This window comes from Trichosurus vulpecula, chromosome 2 (assembly GCF_011100635.1).
Source record: "Trichosurus vulpecula isolate mTriVul1 chromosome 2, mTriVul1.pri, whole genome shotgun sequence".
In the NCBI taxonomy this organism is placed as follows: Eukaryota; Metazoa; Chordata; class Mammalia; order Diprotodontia; family Phalangeridae; genus Trichosurus; species Trichosurus vulpecula.
This window is the reverse complement of record NC_050574.1, coordinates 32,714,429-32,734,833: the sequence shown is the minus strand read 5'-3', so window position 1 is coordinate 32,734,833 and position 20,405 is coordinate 32,714,429. Positions and strand designations below refer to the sequence as shown.

The 20,405-nt window shown below is 45.8% G+C and overlaps 1 protein-coding gene across 1 annotated transcript in view; it reads left to right on the top strand.

Moving 5' to 3' along the window:
• Positions 1-20,405, top strand: part of ATAD3A (ATPase family AAA domain containing 3A) — a 66,087-nt gene that overhangs the window by 6,901 nt on the left and 38,781 nt on the right. Inside the window, exons 2-7 of the mRNA XM_036747718.1 lie at positions 583-659; positions 1,286-1,387; positions 3,903-3,962; positions 6,006-6,075; positions 8,498-8,663; positions 9,153-9,222. Coding sequence (XP_036603613.1) covers positions 583-659; positions 1,286-1,387; positions 3,903-3,962; positions 6,006-6,075; positions 8,498-8,663; positions 9,153-9,222 — 545 coding nt within the window. The remainder of the gene's footprint in view (positions 1-582; positions 660-1,285; positions 1,388-3,902; positions 3,963-6,005; positions 6,076-8,497; positions 8,664-9,152; positions 9,223-20,405) is intronic.

Here is a 20,405-nt window from a genome sequence, read left to right as displayed (position 1 = left end):
TTTTCAGTGTGCAAACTCTCATTAGAATGCCAACTCCCTCAAGGCTGTTCCATTTTTGTCTCAGACCCCAATGACTGGCACATAGTAGGTGCTTAGTAAATGCTTATTGATTGGTTGTTATGTGGTTAGACATTATAAACTTAGAATCTAATTGCTAGATCCTTATATTCCTGAAGGGAACCACAGTTCAGTAAGCATTCATTAACTGCTTAGGTGTTCTGGGAGATACAAAATAAGTTCACACAGGAATTGCCTGTTCCTCTGGGGAGAAGGCATGGATGGAGGTGGGGGTTGAGCTAGACCTTGGAAAATGAGTAAGATGAGGATGGGCAGAAAGAAGGGCCAGGGGCCTGACTGTAGGAGGAAGAAACAGTGTGAGCAAGGTCTGGAGAGAAATGAGAGCGTATGTGCGTGTGGAAGGGAGGGGTTGGCTGGAGCTGAGAAGACGGCAGAGCCCCTCAGCAGAGAGCCACATCAGCAGTGTGGTGCTCCAGACCAGGAGGAATGTGGGGGACTCTTACAATGGGCTGGGATCCTTCAGTGACACAAATTCTCTAAGCATTGCTCTGCGTTGCCCCATAGGCCACGCCAAGGAAGCACTCAGTCTTGCACAGATGCAGGAACAGACTTTGCAGCTGGAGCAGCAGTCGAAGGTTAAGGTAAGTTGTCTGACTTCTTGTTGAATGTCTCTCATCAGATGTTCTGATTTCCAAATTTACTGGTGGCATTTTAGCCCATGGTTAAAGGAGAAAAGAAAAGAAGGTTTAAATGGACTGCAGCTGGCAAACTTTGGTGTCTTGAAGTTGACTTGACTTGATAGGTAAAGGGCTTGACCAGGTATAGGTATACACAGTAATAAGGCTAAGGCCAGGCAGCCTCCAGCCCAGTCTAGCCTCTGGTGTTCATCTGATAAATGTTCAGTTCCCCAAACAGTATAGCAGCATTCCAAAACATGAGGTTAGGGACCCAGAAATACTAATGTGCTTTTTTGTAATGTGTTTCGGGCTTCTTGCAGTATCTATTTTCTTCTGTGTCTTTTTATATCTGTCTTTAACGGTATGTCTGTCTGGACGTTTCTGGGCTTACTCAGGAGCAGCAGAATGCTCTCATTGGGGGCCTATTCATTCACTCGGGTCCTTGAGGCTCTTTTTGTGCATGGGTGGCTGTGCCACAGGGATCTGGACCCAAAGTGATGGCTTGTGGAGAGCTCTCAGGGCTTGGTTTTCCCTGAAGCGCTGGCTGGAGACATGTTCACTTCTTGACTGTGTTATCCTTCTTCTCAAAGGAATACGAAGCTGCCGTGGAGCAGCTGAAGAACGAGCAGGTTCGGATACAAGCGGAAGAGAGAAGGAAGACACTAAATGAAGAAACAAGGCAGCATCAGGCAGTAAGGACCCTTGGCCTCGGCATCAAGGAGCCACCAGTGTTGGGTGTTGGCAGAGGGAGTATGATGCTTTCGAAGGCTGTTGAAAAGATAATACTCATTTGAGGGATTTACACCCAAAACTTGTGCAGTTTCGTGATTATCTTGAAATATGGGAGGTGTGACTGTGGTTCACATAAAGGATCACTGTCTCTGGTATTTCTGAAGGCTTCTACTTCCATAGTCAAAAATGCTGAGATTGCTTTATCAGAGCATAAGCTCCTCTGTCGTTCTGTCTACCTTTGGGCCTCACCCATCCTGACCTCTTCTCAGTTCTCATCACCCCTTCCATCATCTGGCCCTCAGTATGCTCTTAGACAGTCATTCCTGTCCTTCCCAGTCCCCACCATAGAGTTGGCCTGGTCGTTTCTGTGCCAGCCTACTTTCAAATTCCATGTCTCTGCAATCAGAGCCTGTCCCTTGGCAGTATCTACCTCTTCCTCCTCCTCGTTCACAAGTGGGACCAGGAAAAGCCACACCACACACTGCTGCCCATTCCAGGTCCTCTAAGCTCTGCTGTGTCATCCCTACAGCCTTTCATGCGGCAGCCCAGGATAGCGACTCTGTCCCCTTCCTTCCAGGCTCGCACAGTGCCTTCCCCCACACTCTCATGGAGCTCTTGGCCTTACCCTTTCCTGAGAACACAGAGCCGATCAGCTGGCCCTCCATCTCCTCACCTTCTCCATGCCTTGGTCCCTTCACCTCATCCCTCGTCCTGTCCTCTGTTTCGGCCTGAGGAGGTGGCCTTTCTCCCCTTCACCCGTCCTTGGTCCAGTCTCCTCCCGACATTTCTAGCAGCTCCCCCGCTCCATCCCTCCCCACACCTTCCCACCTTCCAAAACTTTGAGTTTCTCTGAGCCTTTGAGTTTCTTCTTTTCACAGCCCCTCTCCTTAAAGGAAAGCTGTCTGTGCTCCCTGCCTCATTCCTCCCCTCTCTTCTATCCTTTGTAGTCTGGCTTTCCACCTTGTCTTTCAGCACACTCCTCTTTTCAAAATTACCAGTTATCTCTTTTGTTTATTTTTGATCTGGAGTTGTGACTTCACTGGTAGGAAATTCCTGATGAGGAAACTTCCTCACCTGTGTAGAACAAGGCTGGGAGGTGAGGGGAATGGGGGAGGGGCTGGGAGGTAGAAGGGAATGGGGAGGGGCTGGGAGATGAGAGGAATGGGGGAGGGGCTGGGAGGTAGAAGGGAATGGGGAGGGGCTGGGAGGTGAGGGATTTGGCCCACCTTTCACAGCCCGTGTGTGTGTCCCAGATGGGACTCACTGGAGGTCTTCCTGTAATCGATGCTCTGTGTTACTGGCCTACTCTCGAGGTCTTAGCTGCCAAATCTAATGATATTCTTCACTCAATTCTCCTTGACTTCTCCATTGTGTCTGACCCTGGTGCTTGTCTTCTCTGGATGCTTTTTCCTGCTTCTACCCTCACTCTGAGGGTGCCCCAAAGCTCTATCCTGGACACTCTTCTCTCTCTGCTCTCTCAGTGGGTGGCTTCATTGCTGCCATCATCATCGCTGCCAGTGGTTTAATGATATAGTTCAGAGAATTCCCCAGGGCTGCTCTCTCCTGAATAGCGTTTACTGGATGTCAGCAGATAGGACAGGCTCAAGTAGTCATTACTGTCTCCCTCAGTGGTCTCCCTGCCTCTGATTCTCATTTCATCTCCGGTTTGACCATGTCACTGGCCCTGTTCCAACTCCATTCATCTCTAGGACACAAGATAAATCCTTTTCTTTGGCCTTTCCAGCCACATAGTGCGTTACTGCCCCTCTGCTGTCCATCTAGACTGGCCTGGCCTTTCCTCGCCTGGGTGACTCCATCTCCTGTCTATAGGACTTTCTTTGCACAGACTCCCCCAGGCCAGGAATGCCAGGGATCCGGTTTCCTTCAAAGCCACCGTGAGACCTTTCTGATTCCCCAGCCTGTAGTGCTCTGTCCTCCCCCACCCCCAAAAACCATTGTATTGATTTTGTGTCTTCTATCTGTGTACCTTTGCTGTGATAGGATGTAAGCTGTTTGAGGGCTAGGGAGGGTTCTTCTTTGTCTTTGTATTCCCAGCACCTGTGTGCCTGGCATACAGTAAGGATTTAATAAATGCTCATTGATTGACGGAATTGGAGCTCTTCTCTGAACTTCTCTGTAGTCTGTTATTTAAGTCAGTGCATCAAGGAACCTGCAGTTTCATTTGGTGGGCTTGGGAATTCCTTCTCTGGAGCTAGATCCCAGCCCATTTATGATCTAAAGTCTGAGATTTGCTGTATGCTGACCACAAAGCTTAGGTGCTCGCCCGTTGCTACGGTGCATTGCTCGTACAAGTAACAAGACCAGTGGTTGTATGATGACAGAAGGACTCTCCAAGAGCTGTGGGCTTGTGATTACATTTCTTATATATCTGGGGCCAAACCCTGAGGCCTCCAGTGCTCAGGCGTCTTTGCCGTCAGCTTGGGCCCTCAGTCTAATCTCCTTTTCTTTTTACAGAGAGCTCAGTATCAGGACAAGTTGGCTCGGCAGCGCTATGATGACCAGCTCAGACAACAGGTGAGCAGTGCCACAGAGAAGACAGATTTACCCGACTTCTGGGTGCCCGGCACCAGGAACATGGCTGTTGTTTCTTTACTTCTGAGCCTTAGAGGAGAGAATCAGAAATTTCAGTTGTTCATCAATGGGTTTTTTCCTCTGTTCTTTAGTTTTTATGGATATTTTCTCTTTCTTACATCACCATACCATCCAATGTGTCCCTCCTCCTCCCCTTCCCTAAGAGCTATCACACATCACAGATAGCATTTTTTAGAGGCTGAAGAATCAGCACAATGGAATGATACACTGAGAAATCCAAACCCACTTGCAGTGTACACCTGTGGACCTCCCACCACCACGAAGGAGGGCAGGCTGGGGTGTCTTCTCAGAACAGATGAGCCCTGCTTCACCTTGATGATTTTGTTAAATTTGCTTTTGACCTTGCGGTGTATCATTGTTCTTTCCACAGATGTCATTGTAGTTACTGTGTATGTCATTTTCTTGGCTCTGCTTTCTTCACTCTGCATCTGTTTCTCTGTATTCACACAGAGCACATGAGTATTTTATACACTCAAATACCACAATTTATTTAGCCACTCCCCATTTGATGGGCCCCTGCTTCATGTCCAGTTCTTAGCTATCAAAAAAGTTCTGCTCTGAAAATCCTGGAGTGTATGGGGATGAGACTCAGGATTTCTAACAGATTGTGATGTGCTTTGCCGATGTTAGGAGCCTAAGGATTGCTTTAAGTGCCCCCGTGCTCACAACCCCCTCCTGTCCCCTGGAATCTATTCACTGTGAGGCTGAATTGTCATCCAGATCCTCTGCCTCAGACCAGACTGTGTATCAGCCCTGGCTCTGGAAGCCTTAGAAATTCCCGGGCCATCAGAATCAGTTGTTTGTCTGTAGGTGTTGACCCTGGCTTTGAAAAACAACTGTGACCTGGGTTCAAGATTCATTGGGGGAAGGTGATAGCTCAGCCTGTGCCTGAATAGGATAAATGTTGACCACCAGTTACAAGTGTTTAGTTGGTAATGGTGTTCCAGCTTTGCTGCAGAGTAGCTGGGCTTTGACCAGTGAGAGTGTCACCTTGCCCCCCAACTATGCACCCCTCACCATCTGGCCTTGGAGGGGCCTGGGGGGCCCTCCATGTCATCCTGGAGCATTACCAGGAAACTCAAGTGGAGGAGAAGGTGCCCTTTTATCGGGGGTGAGGGGGCCTGTGCTCTTCCTCTTGGAGCTCATAATCTCACTTTCTCTGGCTTTCCTAATTCTGCATCTTTCTTGTGCATCATTGTTCAGTTTTAATTGTAAGGAGAACGACTCAAGAAGTTGAAAGCTTAGGAAAGTAGCATCAGTTCTGAAATCCACCCCTTTTGGAAAAAGGCCTTCCCAAGAGTGTGCACATGTTTTTGAACCCCCTCTGGAGCTGGTGTTCCATTCCAGACTCACGTGGTTCTACCACAGGCCATTTTGAGGGGGGTGGGCTGTGGGACATAAAATGAAGGTATGAGGCCCTGCTCCCAGGCTCCATTGGATGTTCCCAGTGACTCTTAGTACAGCCTTCCCAACAGTGCTTGCCAAGTGGGGAACAGCCAGGGATGCAGATTCTCAGCACCAGAGCTGATACTCTGTTACTGAAGTTGATTTGGTGTGTGAAGCCCTGCTCTTGTATTTCCCATGGCTTGCTAAATACAGATGGAGGAAGCTCTGAGCCAGCTGGCCCATTGCAGTGTAACTAGAGAAGGTGTTTGACCTTAGGAGGGACTGCATCCCTGCCTTCCTGGAAAGCAGAAAAGCCCCTGGGAATTACAAGTGGGAGCTTCTTACTGCAGTGGCATTTTCCACCTTTCGTGTTTGGTGGGGGATGGTCTCATTCCTTCATCCCTGGTGAGGATTTAAAATCCATGTGGTCAGTGGTCTGACTGCCTGGCTCCCTTTTCTGACGTGTGTGATCTGTGACCAGAGACCCTCTGCAGCATCCCACTGACCACAGGCCCCTCTCCACAGAATGGTCACTTTGAAAACTTGACCTCCTCTGCCTTGTGTGTGTTTTTCCCTCAGCAACTTCTCAATGAAGAAAACTTGCGGAAGCAGGAGGAGTCCGTGCAGAAGCAGGAGGCAATCAGGAGAGGTAAGGCCAGCCAAGGGGGCACCCACCAGAAGCTGGGCCCATGCACACCTGGAACCAGAGTGTAGGGGCAGTGGAGAGTCTCTGAAGAGGGCCTAGACTCCCAGGAAAGAGAAGGGAGTGGTTGGATGGAAATGAAGAGCGTTGGTTGGTTTGGCTCAGCCCTGCTAATTTGTGTGTTACACAGGAGGACTTTAAAGATGCACCTGAGAAAACACCAAAGTTCAGAAGAAGAAGGAAGCAGCAATTTCATTATTTTTGCTGTGATCAGTTCAGTGGCTGCTTTTTAAACATAATCTTTGGGGCAGCTAGGTAGCTCAGTGAATAGAGCACCAGCCGTGGAGTCAGGAGGACCTGAGTTCAAATGTGGCCTCAGACACTTGACCCTTACTAGCTATGTGACCCTGGGCAAGTCACTTAACCCCAATTGCCTTGCCTTCCCCTCTCCGAAAAAAAAAACCCAAAACATAATACCCTAGAAGAGTTCACAATTATACACAGATAGTGAAGTGTTCATGGGGGGTTGATTTCATAATTAAACAGAATATTGTAAAAATAACATTGTAAACGAAGCCAATTGAAAACATCCTCCTGATCCTGGTGAAATGTGGGAATCGCAGAAGAGCCCTAGACCTCAGCCTTAACCATTGCCTGGGCTGGCAGCTTGGATTCAAGGTGTCCCTGCCACTGAGGATCTGGATGACCTTGGAAGTCAGTTTGCCTCCCTTCACTTTAATCTCCTCATCTGTAAAGTGGAGAAATTGTTCTAGACTATCTCCAGGATTCTTTCTAGCTCTGCATCTAGGATCCTGGAAACCAGACTAGCACCCACCACTGAGGCTGCCTAAGTGGAAAGGCTTAAGAGAGCCTGCCACTTTTTGGCTTCTCTTTGTTCCTGTTGCTTTAATGACCTCCCACAGAGTAGTTCTAGGCAGTCTTGTTTGTTTTTGTGTTATAATAAACAGCATCAGCAAGGATCCTGAAAAAGTAAGATAGCATTGTGGCTTTTTTCATCTCACTGTCATTGTTGGTGTGCTCTTGGTCAGTGGCCATCCACTTTACTTAGTTTTGTGCCCCTGCCAAGAATGTTGCCATGAATATCTGTACATATAGGGGACCATTCTTTCTGTCTGATGTTCTTTGGGTAGGTTTCTTCTCTCCAGATCACTGGTTAGAAGGTGTGAATGTTGGGAGCCTGTTACAAAATGGCTGGCCCAGTTTAGGGCTTCGCCAACAGCATATTGGCCTGCTTGTTATTCCCAGGCTGATTGTTGCCATCTCTGATCAACTTTGCTGATTCAGGGTCTGTGAGGTGAAACCTGAGTTCTTCTCACCTTCATTTCTCTTATTAGTGATACGGAATCTTTTCTTTTGGTGGTTGGTAGTTTGCATTTCTTTTGAAGACCATATTCTTTGACCACTTTTGGAGAATGCCTTGGTTTTATACTGAGGGGTCCCCAAAATCTTGATGCAGTTTTAAACTTAGTAACTTTAGAAGTATACATGCAAAAAACATCATTCAAAAGTTTAGTTAAGCATCTTTTATCCTTAGTCCAATAATTAGTACTTTGGTTTTGATAACTTTTACTACTGCGTTTTAATTTTAACAAGACAGGCCACTTTGTCATCTTGTATTGTGAGTGCAGTGGTTTCTGGACCACAGTTTGTCAGACAGGTGGATCACTAGAGGAGGTCCTCTGGCTTGGTCCCCTCGGGCCCCTGCTCTGTCTCTATTACACCTGTTCTAATGGGGTCCCATCAGAACAGTCACTTGTACATTGAAACTTTGTTTTCCTTCTGATCCTAAGGCTGGGGTGGCAAAGAACCCTTTCAGCAACCTGAGAAGCTAGAGATGAAAGTTCACAAAGTCTGAAAGTCAACTAGAGTCATTATATAGAGCATGAGATGAGTTATATCGAATTTTAATAAGGAACATCGACATTTTAAAATTTTTGTTAACTTTAAAATGTCGGCTTTTTTTGGTAAGGTTGTAGCATATAGCAACTTCAGAAGTTACGAAAGAGTCCAACTGCACTAAGATTTTTGGGACACTCCATATATTTCCTGGTGTGTATGGTGTGTCTGTGTGTCTTAAATAACTGATTTTTAGGAGCAATAAGATACAATCTCTCTTTCCTTCCCCCCTCCCCCTTACAACTTTATAATTTTTTCTATCTGCATTGATTTTGACAATATGAAAACTTAAATTATTAATTGAATTTTTCTTTTTTTCTTCCATTTTTATGATTACCTCCATCTCGTTTGATTAAAAATCCCACCTCACCCCCAAATATAGAAAGGGACTTATTTCCGTTCTCCTTTAATTTGACTTTTTAACTCCATACCACCCTCGACTCTATTCATGACAGAAGTATGAATCTGGGAGGAAATATCACTTGTTTTGCCTTTTCTTTTCATTCAAAAGCCACTGTGGAACGGGAAATGGAGCTGCGGCATAAGAATGAGATGCTGCGAATAGAGGCAGAGACCCGTGCTCGTGCCAGAGCAGAGAGGGAGAATGCAGACATCATCAGGGAGCAGATCCGCTTAAAAGCCGCCGAGCACCGCCAGACCATTCTGGAGTCCCTCAAGTACGTGTGAAGCAGTGATGGGCCCACAGTGGCCTGCAACACTCCCACCGGGGACTGCCCTCAGGAGGAGGGAGGGCCTGTCTTTCTCAGAAGAAAGGCAGAGAAACCGGGCCTCATTTTAAGATGCCTAAACTCATCCCTCTTCCCAAAAGTAAATCCCCGTGGGAAATTAGCGTGCCATTTCTGACTTTGCAGTACTGTTCGTTTTTAATTCTGTGATCATTCAGTTGTGTGTTTGCAGCCTTCAGGTTCTGGTTGTGGTAGGCTCTTCACCCAGGTGTTGTAATAAGAATTCCTAATCTTTTGCCTTGCCTTGGGAATCTGTGGATTCCTTGGTAGTTCTGTGACTGACAGGATGGTCCTTGAGGATTCAGAAGAATCTCACAAGTCCTTCAAGCTTTGTTCATCCTCTTGACCCCTTTTTCTCCAGACCCACTCTCCATACGCCTGTTTTCCTCCTGGTTATGTTGCTGCTTTTCCCCTCCACAGGACAGCTGGTACTCTGTTTGGTGAAGGATTTCGGGCCTTTGTAACAGACTGGGACAAAGTAACAGCTACGGTAATCATCCATCCCAAATATTCTCCAGGACTGAGATTCCCCGTGTCGATTCTAGGTGAATCACATCATGGAGAGCTGCGTCACCTGCATTTCTGATTCCCTTTTGGGCCAAGCTGAGGCACAGCCTTGACTTCCTCTGTCATTCTCCAGCGAGGCTTCCAGGGGATGAATGAATAGCAGGGACGTGGCCCTCCCGTCTTGTCCTTGAGGCATTATTCTAGTTAGTTTAAAGTTAGCCTTTCCAGGGCAATTATAAATACTCACACATTATTAAGGCCAGCCATTTTTGGCCTAAATGATTTTTTGCATGAGGCATGTGGCTTTCAGGACAATATGCCCATTTTTTGAGAGTGGCTGCTAGATCATGATTTTCTTCTTTAGAAATTTCCAGACTCTTTGGAAAGTGTAATTTCCCCAGGACTTCGGTTACCTGAATGTCACTTATCCAACAGTCTCTATACAGAACTCAGCTGAAAACTTAAGAGTAGCAGAAAAAGATCAGAATTGGAATCCAAAAGAGATTTTCCACAAGCCTTCCTTTCAGATTCATCAAAGAGCCTGTATTCTCTTGTTTTAAGTCAGTGTAGACAGACTCAACTCTCCCAATGCTCATCCTAACGTAGCTCAAAGGAGCGAGATCTGGGGGAAATGGCATTGCTTCAGATTAACCCCAGAGGGTGGCAGGAGGTAACGACTGACATCAGAGGACAAAACCCAGAAAACTAAAAACACAGTAGCTGAAAGGCCTCAGAGAGTTGGGGGGCGGGGGGGCTTAGTGTGGGAGCCCTGAGGGCACTGCTGTGTGATTGACCATGGGGTGATAGGATAGTGGAGCTGGGGCCTTGTCCTGGATGAGGAAACAGGCCTAGGAAGGTGGGCAGGTGGCTGGAGATGACATCCGGTCCTCAGGCAGAGGCCAGGCCATGTTCTGTGTCCTCTGGCTGAGAAGGCAGTATGCATATGATCTAGTTTTTAAATGGAGGAGGGTCCATGAGGGTGACAGGTAATGCTGTATTCATTTTGCATTGCCCTCAAGTCTGTTCCCTTGGCTGCTCTCCCATTTTGCTGGTTGTGCAGATCAGAGAATCTTTGGTCTTTCCAAACTTACAGAAGTAGCATATGCTATGAGTCTTAACCAAAGAGACTTGCAAAAAGTAGTTCATGATCGATTTTTGTTTTCTTTTTTAAAATAAAACTACATGTCTCAGTAACAGCTTCTCCTGTGGAGCCCTCTGGGCTGACAAGTACAGTTAATCCAAAAAGCCAACACTGTGACCACCCCTGACAAGTGATGTTGTGACATGTGTGCACCTCTCTTTGCTGAGAGACGCACAGTTTACCTTACCATGTGATCTCTTTTCCAGAGCATAAGAGTTCTGCCTTTATTTTTGGCTTCCAATTGGTGCTTTCATGGGCTTCCTTTTGTTGGCCAAGTGTGTGTGTTTGGTGGTAGGTAGGGTCAGTGCCAAAAATCTGGATTTGGCCTCAGCTACCATAAATTGATAGGTCTAAGAAATATATATAAATAACCAAAATTAAATTAGCTGGTGTACTAAGGGATGAATAAGACCAATAATTACTAACCTGTAGAACTACTTCCCATCTGTTTAAAATCTTGGAGAATAATCTACCCATGAATCCAGGACATGTTTTTTGAAGATACAAGTTAGGGAAGCTTTTGAAAATAATACTCTGTAGCAGACTACACCTTTACGGTCACAGAATTCTTAACATGTGCAGAGAATACAAGATCCCACCATGTTCATTGATAGGAAAGCATTTGTCTCCTCATTAAAGAGGTGCAACTCTGCACTTATTGAAGTCCCAAGAGATTTATTGAAAGACAAAACAACAGAGAGCACTGCTAAGCCCCTCATTAGCATCAAGTGAGGAATGAAATAGGGCGATGGATATTTGCCTGTATCATTTAGGAGTCCAGGTGGAAGAGGAATTCTATGGTGGGACCAGGCCCTGGAACTTTATAGATCCATCACCAATCACAATACTCTCAGGATGCCTTTTGTGTAGAAATGTTGGACAGTTGGATGCCCAGCCAATGGAGCAGTCCATAAATAACCGTGTCTTGGACAGACATTGGGGACAGTGTGCTAGAGCAAGAATGAAAAGAAGAGAGGACCCTTGGCAGCCCTCCATGCTGCTCCTGAAACAGATGTGCATCTTTTTAACACCAGTGTTCTGTAGCAGTCCTTCATGGCCCAGTTGTGAAATGCCATCTCTGAAGAGGTTAGGGCTCACTCAGAGGCCAGTGAAGAGGTAGATAGAGAATGTCTATCAATAGCATCCTGTTACCAAAGACAAATTAAGTTGTAAAAAGTGGCATAAAAGATACTGCCAAAGAGACAAGTTGCCAGGAAAGGTGGGCAGGGATAATAGATGGACCAATGTTGCAGCAGTTAAAATCGGGAGAGGGGAAGGCCCTCAGCACACAGGCCAGTCAGGCATGAATGGAAGGAGTCTGTACCCACCTGTCATTGGGGAGAACACGGGCCCATTGAGACTTCCTTGGGGCTGGGGATCCTGCCCTCGCCTCTCTAAGGACCAGCCAGTATAAAGTCAGGTAGGTTCATTACCTAAAGGGTAGTTGAGGAAGGATGAATATTTTCAGTCACCGCAGTTCCTGAGGAGTTGTGATCTGCAGTCCTACTGAAACAATCACAAGTCCTTGAAAACCCACAGTCTGATAGAGGATCCCATAGAGCTCAGGTCCAATGACTCCTGTTTCCTTCAGCTTGGGCTGAGCTACAGAGAGAATCCTAGTGCCCGAGGTGTTCTGATCATGGCACCTCAAAGGCTGGCTAGTGCATATGCCAACAGGAATCTCCTCTATCCCCAGCAAGGAATCACTGAGCTTCTGCCTTAAGGCCTTTGTTGAGAGGAGGGACACTGCCTCCCTAGACAGCCTTGTCAGTGTTTGGCCAGCTCTAGTCCAGAAGTTTTTGCTGACTAAGGCCAAACCTGCCTCTCAGCCGCTACTCCCAGGCTGGCCTTCTAGAGGCCAGCTAGGATAAAGGCTCTAGATGGGGGGCCCAGGGGTGCTTCAACCTTCTTTGTGTCCTGGATCCCTAGGGCCATGTAGGGAGGCCTGCCTGTGAGTCTTCTCAGAATTTGTATTTGAATGGATAAAATACAGAAAATACAGAATCACTTATATTGAAATGCAGTTATCTAGAATGGTTAAGAATCCCAGTAGAGGAAGTTGAGAATTCAGAGTGTGAGGCTCAGGCTGTTCTGTGGTTCTGCTGCCGGCCCCAGGCAGCTCCTGCTTAACTGTGGGCCTTTCTGTCCTTGCCAGTTTAAAGGTCATTCTCCTTACAGAGAACAGGGAAGCAGAAATCAAAGTTGAGTGTTGCTCCCATCAACTATCCTTTCGTCTGTGGTGAGCAGCATGCTCCCCCCTCCGCCCCCCCCCCAGCCTGCCCTGGCCAGTGCCATGGCCGAAAGAGCCCCTTTTGTTGCCCTTGGCATTCACTGCCTGGCTCAGCTTATTTTAAGTTTTGGCCCTTCTTCTTCTCTGTCGCATGCCCTTGCTTCTGTCATTGCCCCATCTTTGAGTGTATCCACATCTCTGGACAGTTCTCCCTTATCTTCCATAATATAATGTTTCTGTTTGCAGCCTTAGAACTTTCCTCTTTCAGAACAGGAATTCTTAACCTAGAGTCCATGAACTTGTTTTAATATTCTGGTACACTTGATCAGTAACATGATAAGATTGTCATTTGTGATCCTCTGTATCTTATCTTATGCATTCAAAAACATGATTCTGAGAAGGGGTGCAATATCCAACAGTTCCAGGACACAAAAAAGGATCAAGATGTCCTGCTTTAGGACTTCATATCCCTCCTGGCCAATAGAGGGTGCATGTCAGACTGCTCAGCTTGACTCTTTATCACTCATTCTAAGACCCTAGGATTATGGATTTAAATCTAGAGAGAAACCTTAGAAATCATAAATTCTATCCCTTCCTTTTTATAGGGAAGGAGACTGAATCCCCCAAGAGGTGAAGTGACTTATCTGAAGTCATCTGTCTCGTAAGTGGTAGAGCCAGGATTCCAGCTTGGCCCCCTTGCTTGCAGACCCTGCTTCCCTTTCCTTGCTGGTATCTGCTAGCCTGGTCCCATTGCCTTCTCTCTAGTTCCCATGAGGGCTGTTTCAGCAGGCACTTCTTGGTTTTTTTGTGGGGGTTTTTGCTATTTTATTTTTTCCCCAATTTCATGTAAAAACAATTTTTAACATTCATTTTCAATTTTGAGTTCTAAATTCTCTCTCTTCCTTCCCCCCTTCCTTCTTCCCCTCATTCAGAAGGCAAGCAATTTGATACATGTGCAGTGAGGCAAAACATTTCCACACTAGTCATGTGAAAGAAAACAGACACAAAACCCAGAACAAAGAAAGTAAAAGAGAAGTAGGTTTTGATCAGCATTCAGACTCCACTTTCTCTGGCTGTGGATAGCATTTTTCATCATGAGTCTTTCCGAATTGTCTTGGATCCCTGTATTGCTGTATCGCTGAGAAGAGATTAGTCATTCCCAGTCGATCATCACGCAGCGTTGCTTTTACTGTGCCCCTGGTTCTGCTCGTTTCATTTTGCTTCAGTTCAGGTAGGTCTTTCCAGGTTTTTCTGAAAACATCCTGCTTGTCGTTTCTTATAGCACGGTAATATTCCATCACTGTCACATACTACAGCTTGTTTGGCCATTCCCCACCTGATGGGCAAACCCCACCCCACCCCCCCCTTTAATTGGCAGTTCTTTGCCACCACAAAAAGAGCTGCTGGAAAGATTTTTGTACTATAGGTCTTTTGCCTTTTTGTTTTTTATTTATTTAGGATAAAAACCTAATTGTATTGCCGGGTTAAAAGATATGCACAGTTTTATAATCGCTTGAGTATAGCTCCAAATTACGCTCTAGAATGGGTTTTTTAAAACCTGCTTTGGTGAGCTCTGTGCATGTTGGTGTCTTTAGACAGTTGCCCTTTTTCGTCCTCATGAGAAGTATAGAAATACTAAAGACTAAAGAATTTAGTCTTAAGGCATTCAAACCTAGATCTTCCTGACATCAAGACCAGCTCCATTCACTACGCTGCAACGCCTTTACTTCTCTGTCCTGGATTGTCTTCCCCCAGTTTTGCTGCCCTTTGAGCCCTCTGAAATCTTCTCTCCAGGCAGTGCCCAGCTCTTCCCCTCTGTCCCAGGCTTCCAGTCCTTTCTGCCTCAGCAGCCACTCTTCCACAATGGTGGCATTGGGCTCAGGGTAGAACTTTTACCCAGTCCTTTGGCCTTTCCAGGGATAATGTTTATCTTAAAGCAGGTTAAAGGGAGGGCAAGGGAAGCAGCATTTACTGAGCACCTCCTCTGTGCTGGGCCCTTGTGCTAGGGGCTTTACAATTATCATCTTGTTTGATTCTTGCAATAACCCTGGGAAGTAGGTGCTATTATTAGCCCTATTTTCTGGGTGAGAAAAGTGAGGCACGTAGGTCACATGATTTGTCTAGGGTGGCACTGCTAGTGAGTAACTGAGGCAGGATTTGAACTGAAGTCTTCCCAACTCCAGGCCCAGCTCTCTGTCCAAAAGCCTGCCCACAAGCATAGAAATTTACATAAATGCTTTAGTAAAGGGAGCTGAGCTACCACAGAGCTCTCACTAAAATGGCAAATCAAAATATATTGTCTATTGCTTCAATAAAAACCTAAGGTTTGGACAGCCCTGCCCTACGCTGTACCACCTCCCTGTTAAGAAATTTTTGGCTTCTCTGTCTTGTACATTCCCAGAGTCTGTCCACATAACTGAAGGCCATCCATTCTAGGCTTGGGATCCTTCCCTCCTCTTGTCCATTCACGTCATCACCATGTTCCTTTTGTCTCATTGATCTTTACTCAGATGATGTCCACTGTGCCTCCCCTCTCAGCTTTCAGGGTCTCATGATACTAGCTTCCTGTCCACTCCCACCGCCCGCTGCCCCCCCCCCCCACCTGCGCCACCACTGCATACACTCCGCTGCCTCCTTATCTTACCTGTCTTGTTGGCCCGTTTCAAATAAGATCAGATCCTTCCCAAGCCATCACGCCTATCTCATTACGATGCTTCAGTAGTTATGGGCTCCTGTTTACCTCCATGTGTTGCATGGATCTCTAGCTTATTTGCTTGTTGCCCACACTTGGCACTTTTGTATGCATGCTGAGAATACAGATTTTATTACTGGCTCCTTTCTTGGATTTTGTCTGTGAACTTCTGGATAGCTCATCCTCATATGTTGTAGCTCCTCTCATCAGAATTAAGCTTGGTAGTTACGTGTAATAGTTTTCTCCTTCATTCTTTTCATTTTTCTTAGATGTGCAAAACTCTTGGTTGATACATTCTTGCCCGGATGGATTCTTAACCATTATTAGGTAGATGCCATCTCTAACTAAGCAAGATTGCCTGTCATTACTATATGTTAATCTGGGCTCCACAAATCTACATTCCATTTTAGACACAACCTTCCTTAGCCAGCTGTTAGTGATACCTGTCTTCTGAACTTCTCAGCCTTGATGGGGAGCAGGGGTAAGAACATAGCGCTGCCTCTAAGCTCTTCAGCTTCTAGCTCTCAAGATTTAGCTGGTTTTAGCAAGGCTTTCTCCATTCCTCTGTGCACGATCAGTCACCAGATTCACAAAGATAGAGTGGCTGCACATTCTGACACGGTTTGGGATGTTTGGGGGCTTGGATGCAGATTCTCCAAAAGCTCCAATTGTTCCCAGGTGGTGCTCCAGTGTCCTGGAGCAGAGAGTCACTCCTATCCCCCTTCCTGGATCTCCCCTCACACACACCTGAGGATCTGTCCCACTGGCCATTCCCCGGAAGCCAGAAAGCTGCTTCCTCTGTATATCATGCTCTTCCTTCCTTGGGGGAGAGCCTCAGGCTTGTTTCTTAGCACAAAGTGTTTCTCCTCTATGACTTCCCAATGTAGGTCAGGTGTGTCCCTGCCCCGCCCCCCTTTTCATAGCTCTTTTTTTTTCTCTTGATTTTCTCTTTGAAGACCTTAAAGCGTGACATTATAGATAGAAGGCTACATCCTGGTCAGAAAGACCTGGACTCAAATCCTGCCTCAAACAATTACTCTGAGACCCTTGGGCAAGTCACAACCTTCCTCAGCCTCAGTTTCCTTTTCTGTACAGTTCAGAAAATAATAAGCACCTACCTCCTGGTGCTGTTGTGAGGATCAGGTGGGATAATAGGTGGCAAGCACTTTGCAAACTTTAAGGTGCTATGGCAGTGTTAGCCATTCCATTTCTGTTTAAAGCAGAGGTTTGTTAAATTTATTGGGCCTACCATACCCTTCAAAAAAAAATTACTCAGTGCCCCCCTGGAAATCTACTATCTTTAAACCTTTCACAGTTTTTTTTTTTAACTTGCATCATTTCAAAAAATATATATATTTTTTGAAATGATGCATCTTAAATTTAATAATTTATTGTAAATTTATGGGGTTTTTCCTGCATTGAAATTTTGATGATGTAATATTGCATCATGCAGCTGTATAGTATTTTACTGTAAACAAGTCATTACACGCACATATTCCTGCTAAAGCATGCTAGACTTCCTGACAGTTCCCAACACACTCACCTTCCAACACTTGCTTGTTAAGACCTGTCAGTGGATATGACCACTGATTGGTTATAACTTGCATTTTGTGTGTTTATTTGGAAAATAACATAATCACTAGGACTTTAACTCTGTTATATAACAGATGAGATGTTTGAACGGTTTTTCAAAATTTATCTTTCCTTATGCTTCCACTGCCTCCTTATTTTTATTCAACACCCTCCCAATTTCACCCAAGACTACTACTGCCTCCCCCCAATCATTCCAGTGCCCCCCAGGGGAACCTATGGTTTAAAGGAATAAGTCACTGTCCCTTAACACCTGGGGAGTATAGAAGTGGCTGTACCTGGAGGCCTTTTAGCCCATCCTCTGGGAGGCAGATCAGCCTGTACTTTGTATATAGATTTGTCAGTGTTTTCCTTGCCTAAAGACTGGGCTGTAGCAGACACTGTGTGTGAGTGATGTCAGCTCTAAAGTTTCCTCTCCTTATTTCTTTAGCACTTTTACACCTAAATCCCTCGAGAACCCCTCCTGGTGCCCCCATTTTCCATTCCCTCCTCTTCCTCATCTCTTACCTAGTATTTCCATTTTGTTTTGCACACTGTCTTACCAGCTGTTTTTTTTTCTTGTTGTTAAATGCTCGTCCTCCTCGAATCCTTTTTTTTTTTTTCTTGAAATAAGCCCTTCACCTTCTGGGATGGGATTCAATCCATGGCGCTTTCATGACTCCAGAACCCTGGAGATCATGTTCACAATACCTCCCTGCCCTCTTCCTGCTCCTTCTCTCTGGCAACCTCCTATTGGTACTTAGGAGCAGAACTTAGTTGTTGTTTTTTTTAAAAAGAAAGTTGAAAATTATTTCCTAAAATAGGAAATTTGGGGAAGAATAAAACCCAGAGTAAGGGCTTTTTTCCTAGTGAAGAAATTGGTAGTAGGTCAGGTGTGTCCCTGGTTTCTGGATAGTTTCATTTTTAATAAATGATCAATAAAGGAAAGGGTCCAGAGAGCTCAGCTAGAAATCATTGTGTTTCTTATCGAGTTCCCCGTCTTATTTCCTTCTTTCAGCTTTATATGAGACTGTGGGGGTACAGTTTTAAAGTGCATAGATTCACAAATTCCAAGTTGTGGAACAAGTTTTGCCTCCTGGATGGCTGTTTTTGTTGTGTTGATGAGTTGTTTTAAGTGCTAAGCCTGTACTTCACAAGTAGAGATGAGCTTGTGGTGAGGCAGTGTGGTCCAGTGCTCTGGGCCTGGGTTCCAATCCGAGCTCTCATGCTTGCTCTTCCTCAGCTTGCTTATCTGTAAAAGGAGAGCAGATGCACTGACTGGTGTCTCAGGCTCTCCTCCATTGTAGAATACAACCCAATGAGGGGAGAAGGTTACAAAGCCCCTGTTACTTGGCATGTACTTTTCCCCATAGGATTCTGTCACGTGACAAATGTATTTCTCATATCAAATTGATTCACTTCAGAAACACCTTTCGTGCAGAAGGTAACATACACTTGTATTGGGGCTTCACCCTTCACCATGTCTGTGTCTGTCTCTTTCGATCCAACAAGCCTTTCCTAAGTGCCGGCCATGTGCCAGGCTTCATGCTGCGTGCTGAGCATCTGAAACAAAGGGTCTTTTCGTCTTCCTGGGAGGCCTGGCCTGCATGGCAGAGCTTACCATAGTGAGGCTGTGCCAAGGGGTGCTCCATGATGGTCTCCTGCCTTCCTCTTTGTATAGACTTAGAATAGATCCAGCCCTCTTCCTAACATCCTTCCTGACTTTACACTTGGTTCTTATTTGGCCCTGTCCTCTGAATGCCTCCTTACCCAGGATGAACTTATGTAGTGGTGGTGGTGTTCTACATTTCACACATTGCAGACTTTGTTTGGCTTGTCCCGGGGAAGAAATTTGTGGAGCCTCTGCTGACGGGTCACAGTGTGGAGGGAGGCAAGCGATACCTAGGAGGGCTCGATGAGCTTTTCTAGAAGGCTGATTTCCCCACTTCATTTCCTTTGGGATCTCTCTCTCTCTCTCTCTCTCTCATAAAGCTACTAAGTTAATCCAGAAAAGACCCAAAGCCACTAACTGATGTTCGTAGTGATCCAATAAGCACCTGTGATCTCTGGCTCTTACTAGTTCGGTTACCCCTGTTTGACAAGGGGGATGTACAGTTGATGGAAGGTTCTAGCTAATCTTGTCATTTCACTCAGCAGATGAGGACTGGGAGAGAAAGCTCTGAGGTAGCCCAGATGGATCTGTGATACAGTCAATGCAGGTTGTAGCCCATCCATGCCTTCCTGTCCTGTGTCACCTTTGTCCAAGCTCACCCACAAAGTGATGATGGAGAGGGAGATATCAGCCCAGTCTTCCAGGGACCTTCCTTTCTTTCCCCTTGTATCACAAGGATTCTAGTGGGCAGTCCGATGGTTAGCCTGTGCTCTTACCACTTGGCTAGGCCACCTCCTTGATGAAATCTTTTGTTTCAGCTCTTTTTAGTGGTTCCTTATTAGGTGTAGCAGCCTAATGACCTCCATCATGTGCTTCTCCATTGACTGAGTGATATTCCATTTTTATTCTTCAGAGACTGTAGTGTTACACTGTTCACAGCCATATAGTAACTCGAGTCAGCAAGCATTTATTACATTCAGACTGTGTGCCAGGTGCTGAGCATACAGAGATAAAAATGAAACCATCCCTGCCCTCAAGAAGCTAATAATCCATTGGGGGATGGAATGTGTACTTAAGTGTACACAAGATTAAAAGTAAGAAAAATATGGTGTCTGCCTGAGCAGCTGGGGTATCAGGAAAGGCTTCATATAGAAGATGGATCATTCAAGCAGTTTGGAAGGGGATTCTGAGAGACTGAAGTGAGGTGCAAGGCCATTCCAGGCATGGGTGAGGCCCAGGGGTGTGCTGAATAACTGGGCTGTGGTGTGTGAGAAGGGGAGTGACAGCCAATTAGCCTGAAAGATAGGTCGAAGCCAGGTCAGCGGGCTTTCACTGGAGCTTAGATTTGTAATCCTACAAGTGATAGGGAGCCATTGAGTTTTTTGAGTAGGGGAATAACACCACATCTGCTCTTTGGGAATACAATAGTAGAATCTTGGTATTGACAAGAAAGGCTTTTGTTTCAGGTAGAGTTTGGGCTTATTCTTAAAACACATGTGTTCTCATCCTGTTTCCTTCAGAACCCAGCTGTGTCAGTCCCAGATGCATCCACTTGGGGAATAGATCCCTCACAAGGCGCATTATTGAACCCCTGGACTTTTCCTGTGGGGGGGGTTATGGCTCTGAAGTGGTTATGGCAGAACCTCTGGAGGACCCTCCAGCCTCAGCTTGGCTGCAGTGAAATTCTAGAAGTCTTCCATCTCCCTCTTTTTTGCCTCCTGAAAATGATCAGAGTCATTGAACAAGGTTATCTCCATTAGAGCTTTCAAAGAAATTTGTATAGTTTTGATTTATGCATTCACCAAACCTCATTGGAGGGGAACCTTTAAGGTGGTGTCTTGCTTTACCAAGATGCTTTTTATAGTTGGTGAACATGGTAGGATATTTGAGTCGCTTGTGTCATGGTAAAGGTGTGGCCTGTC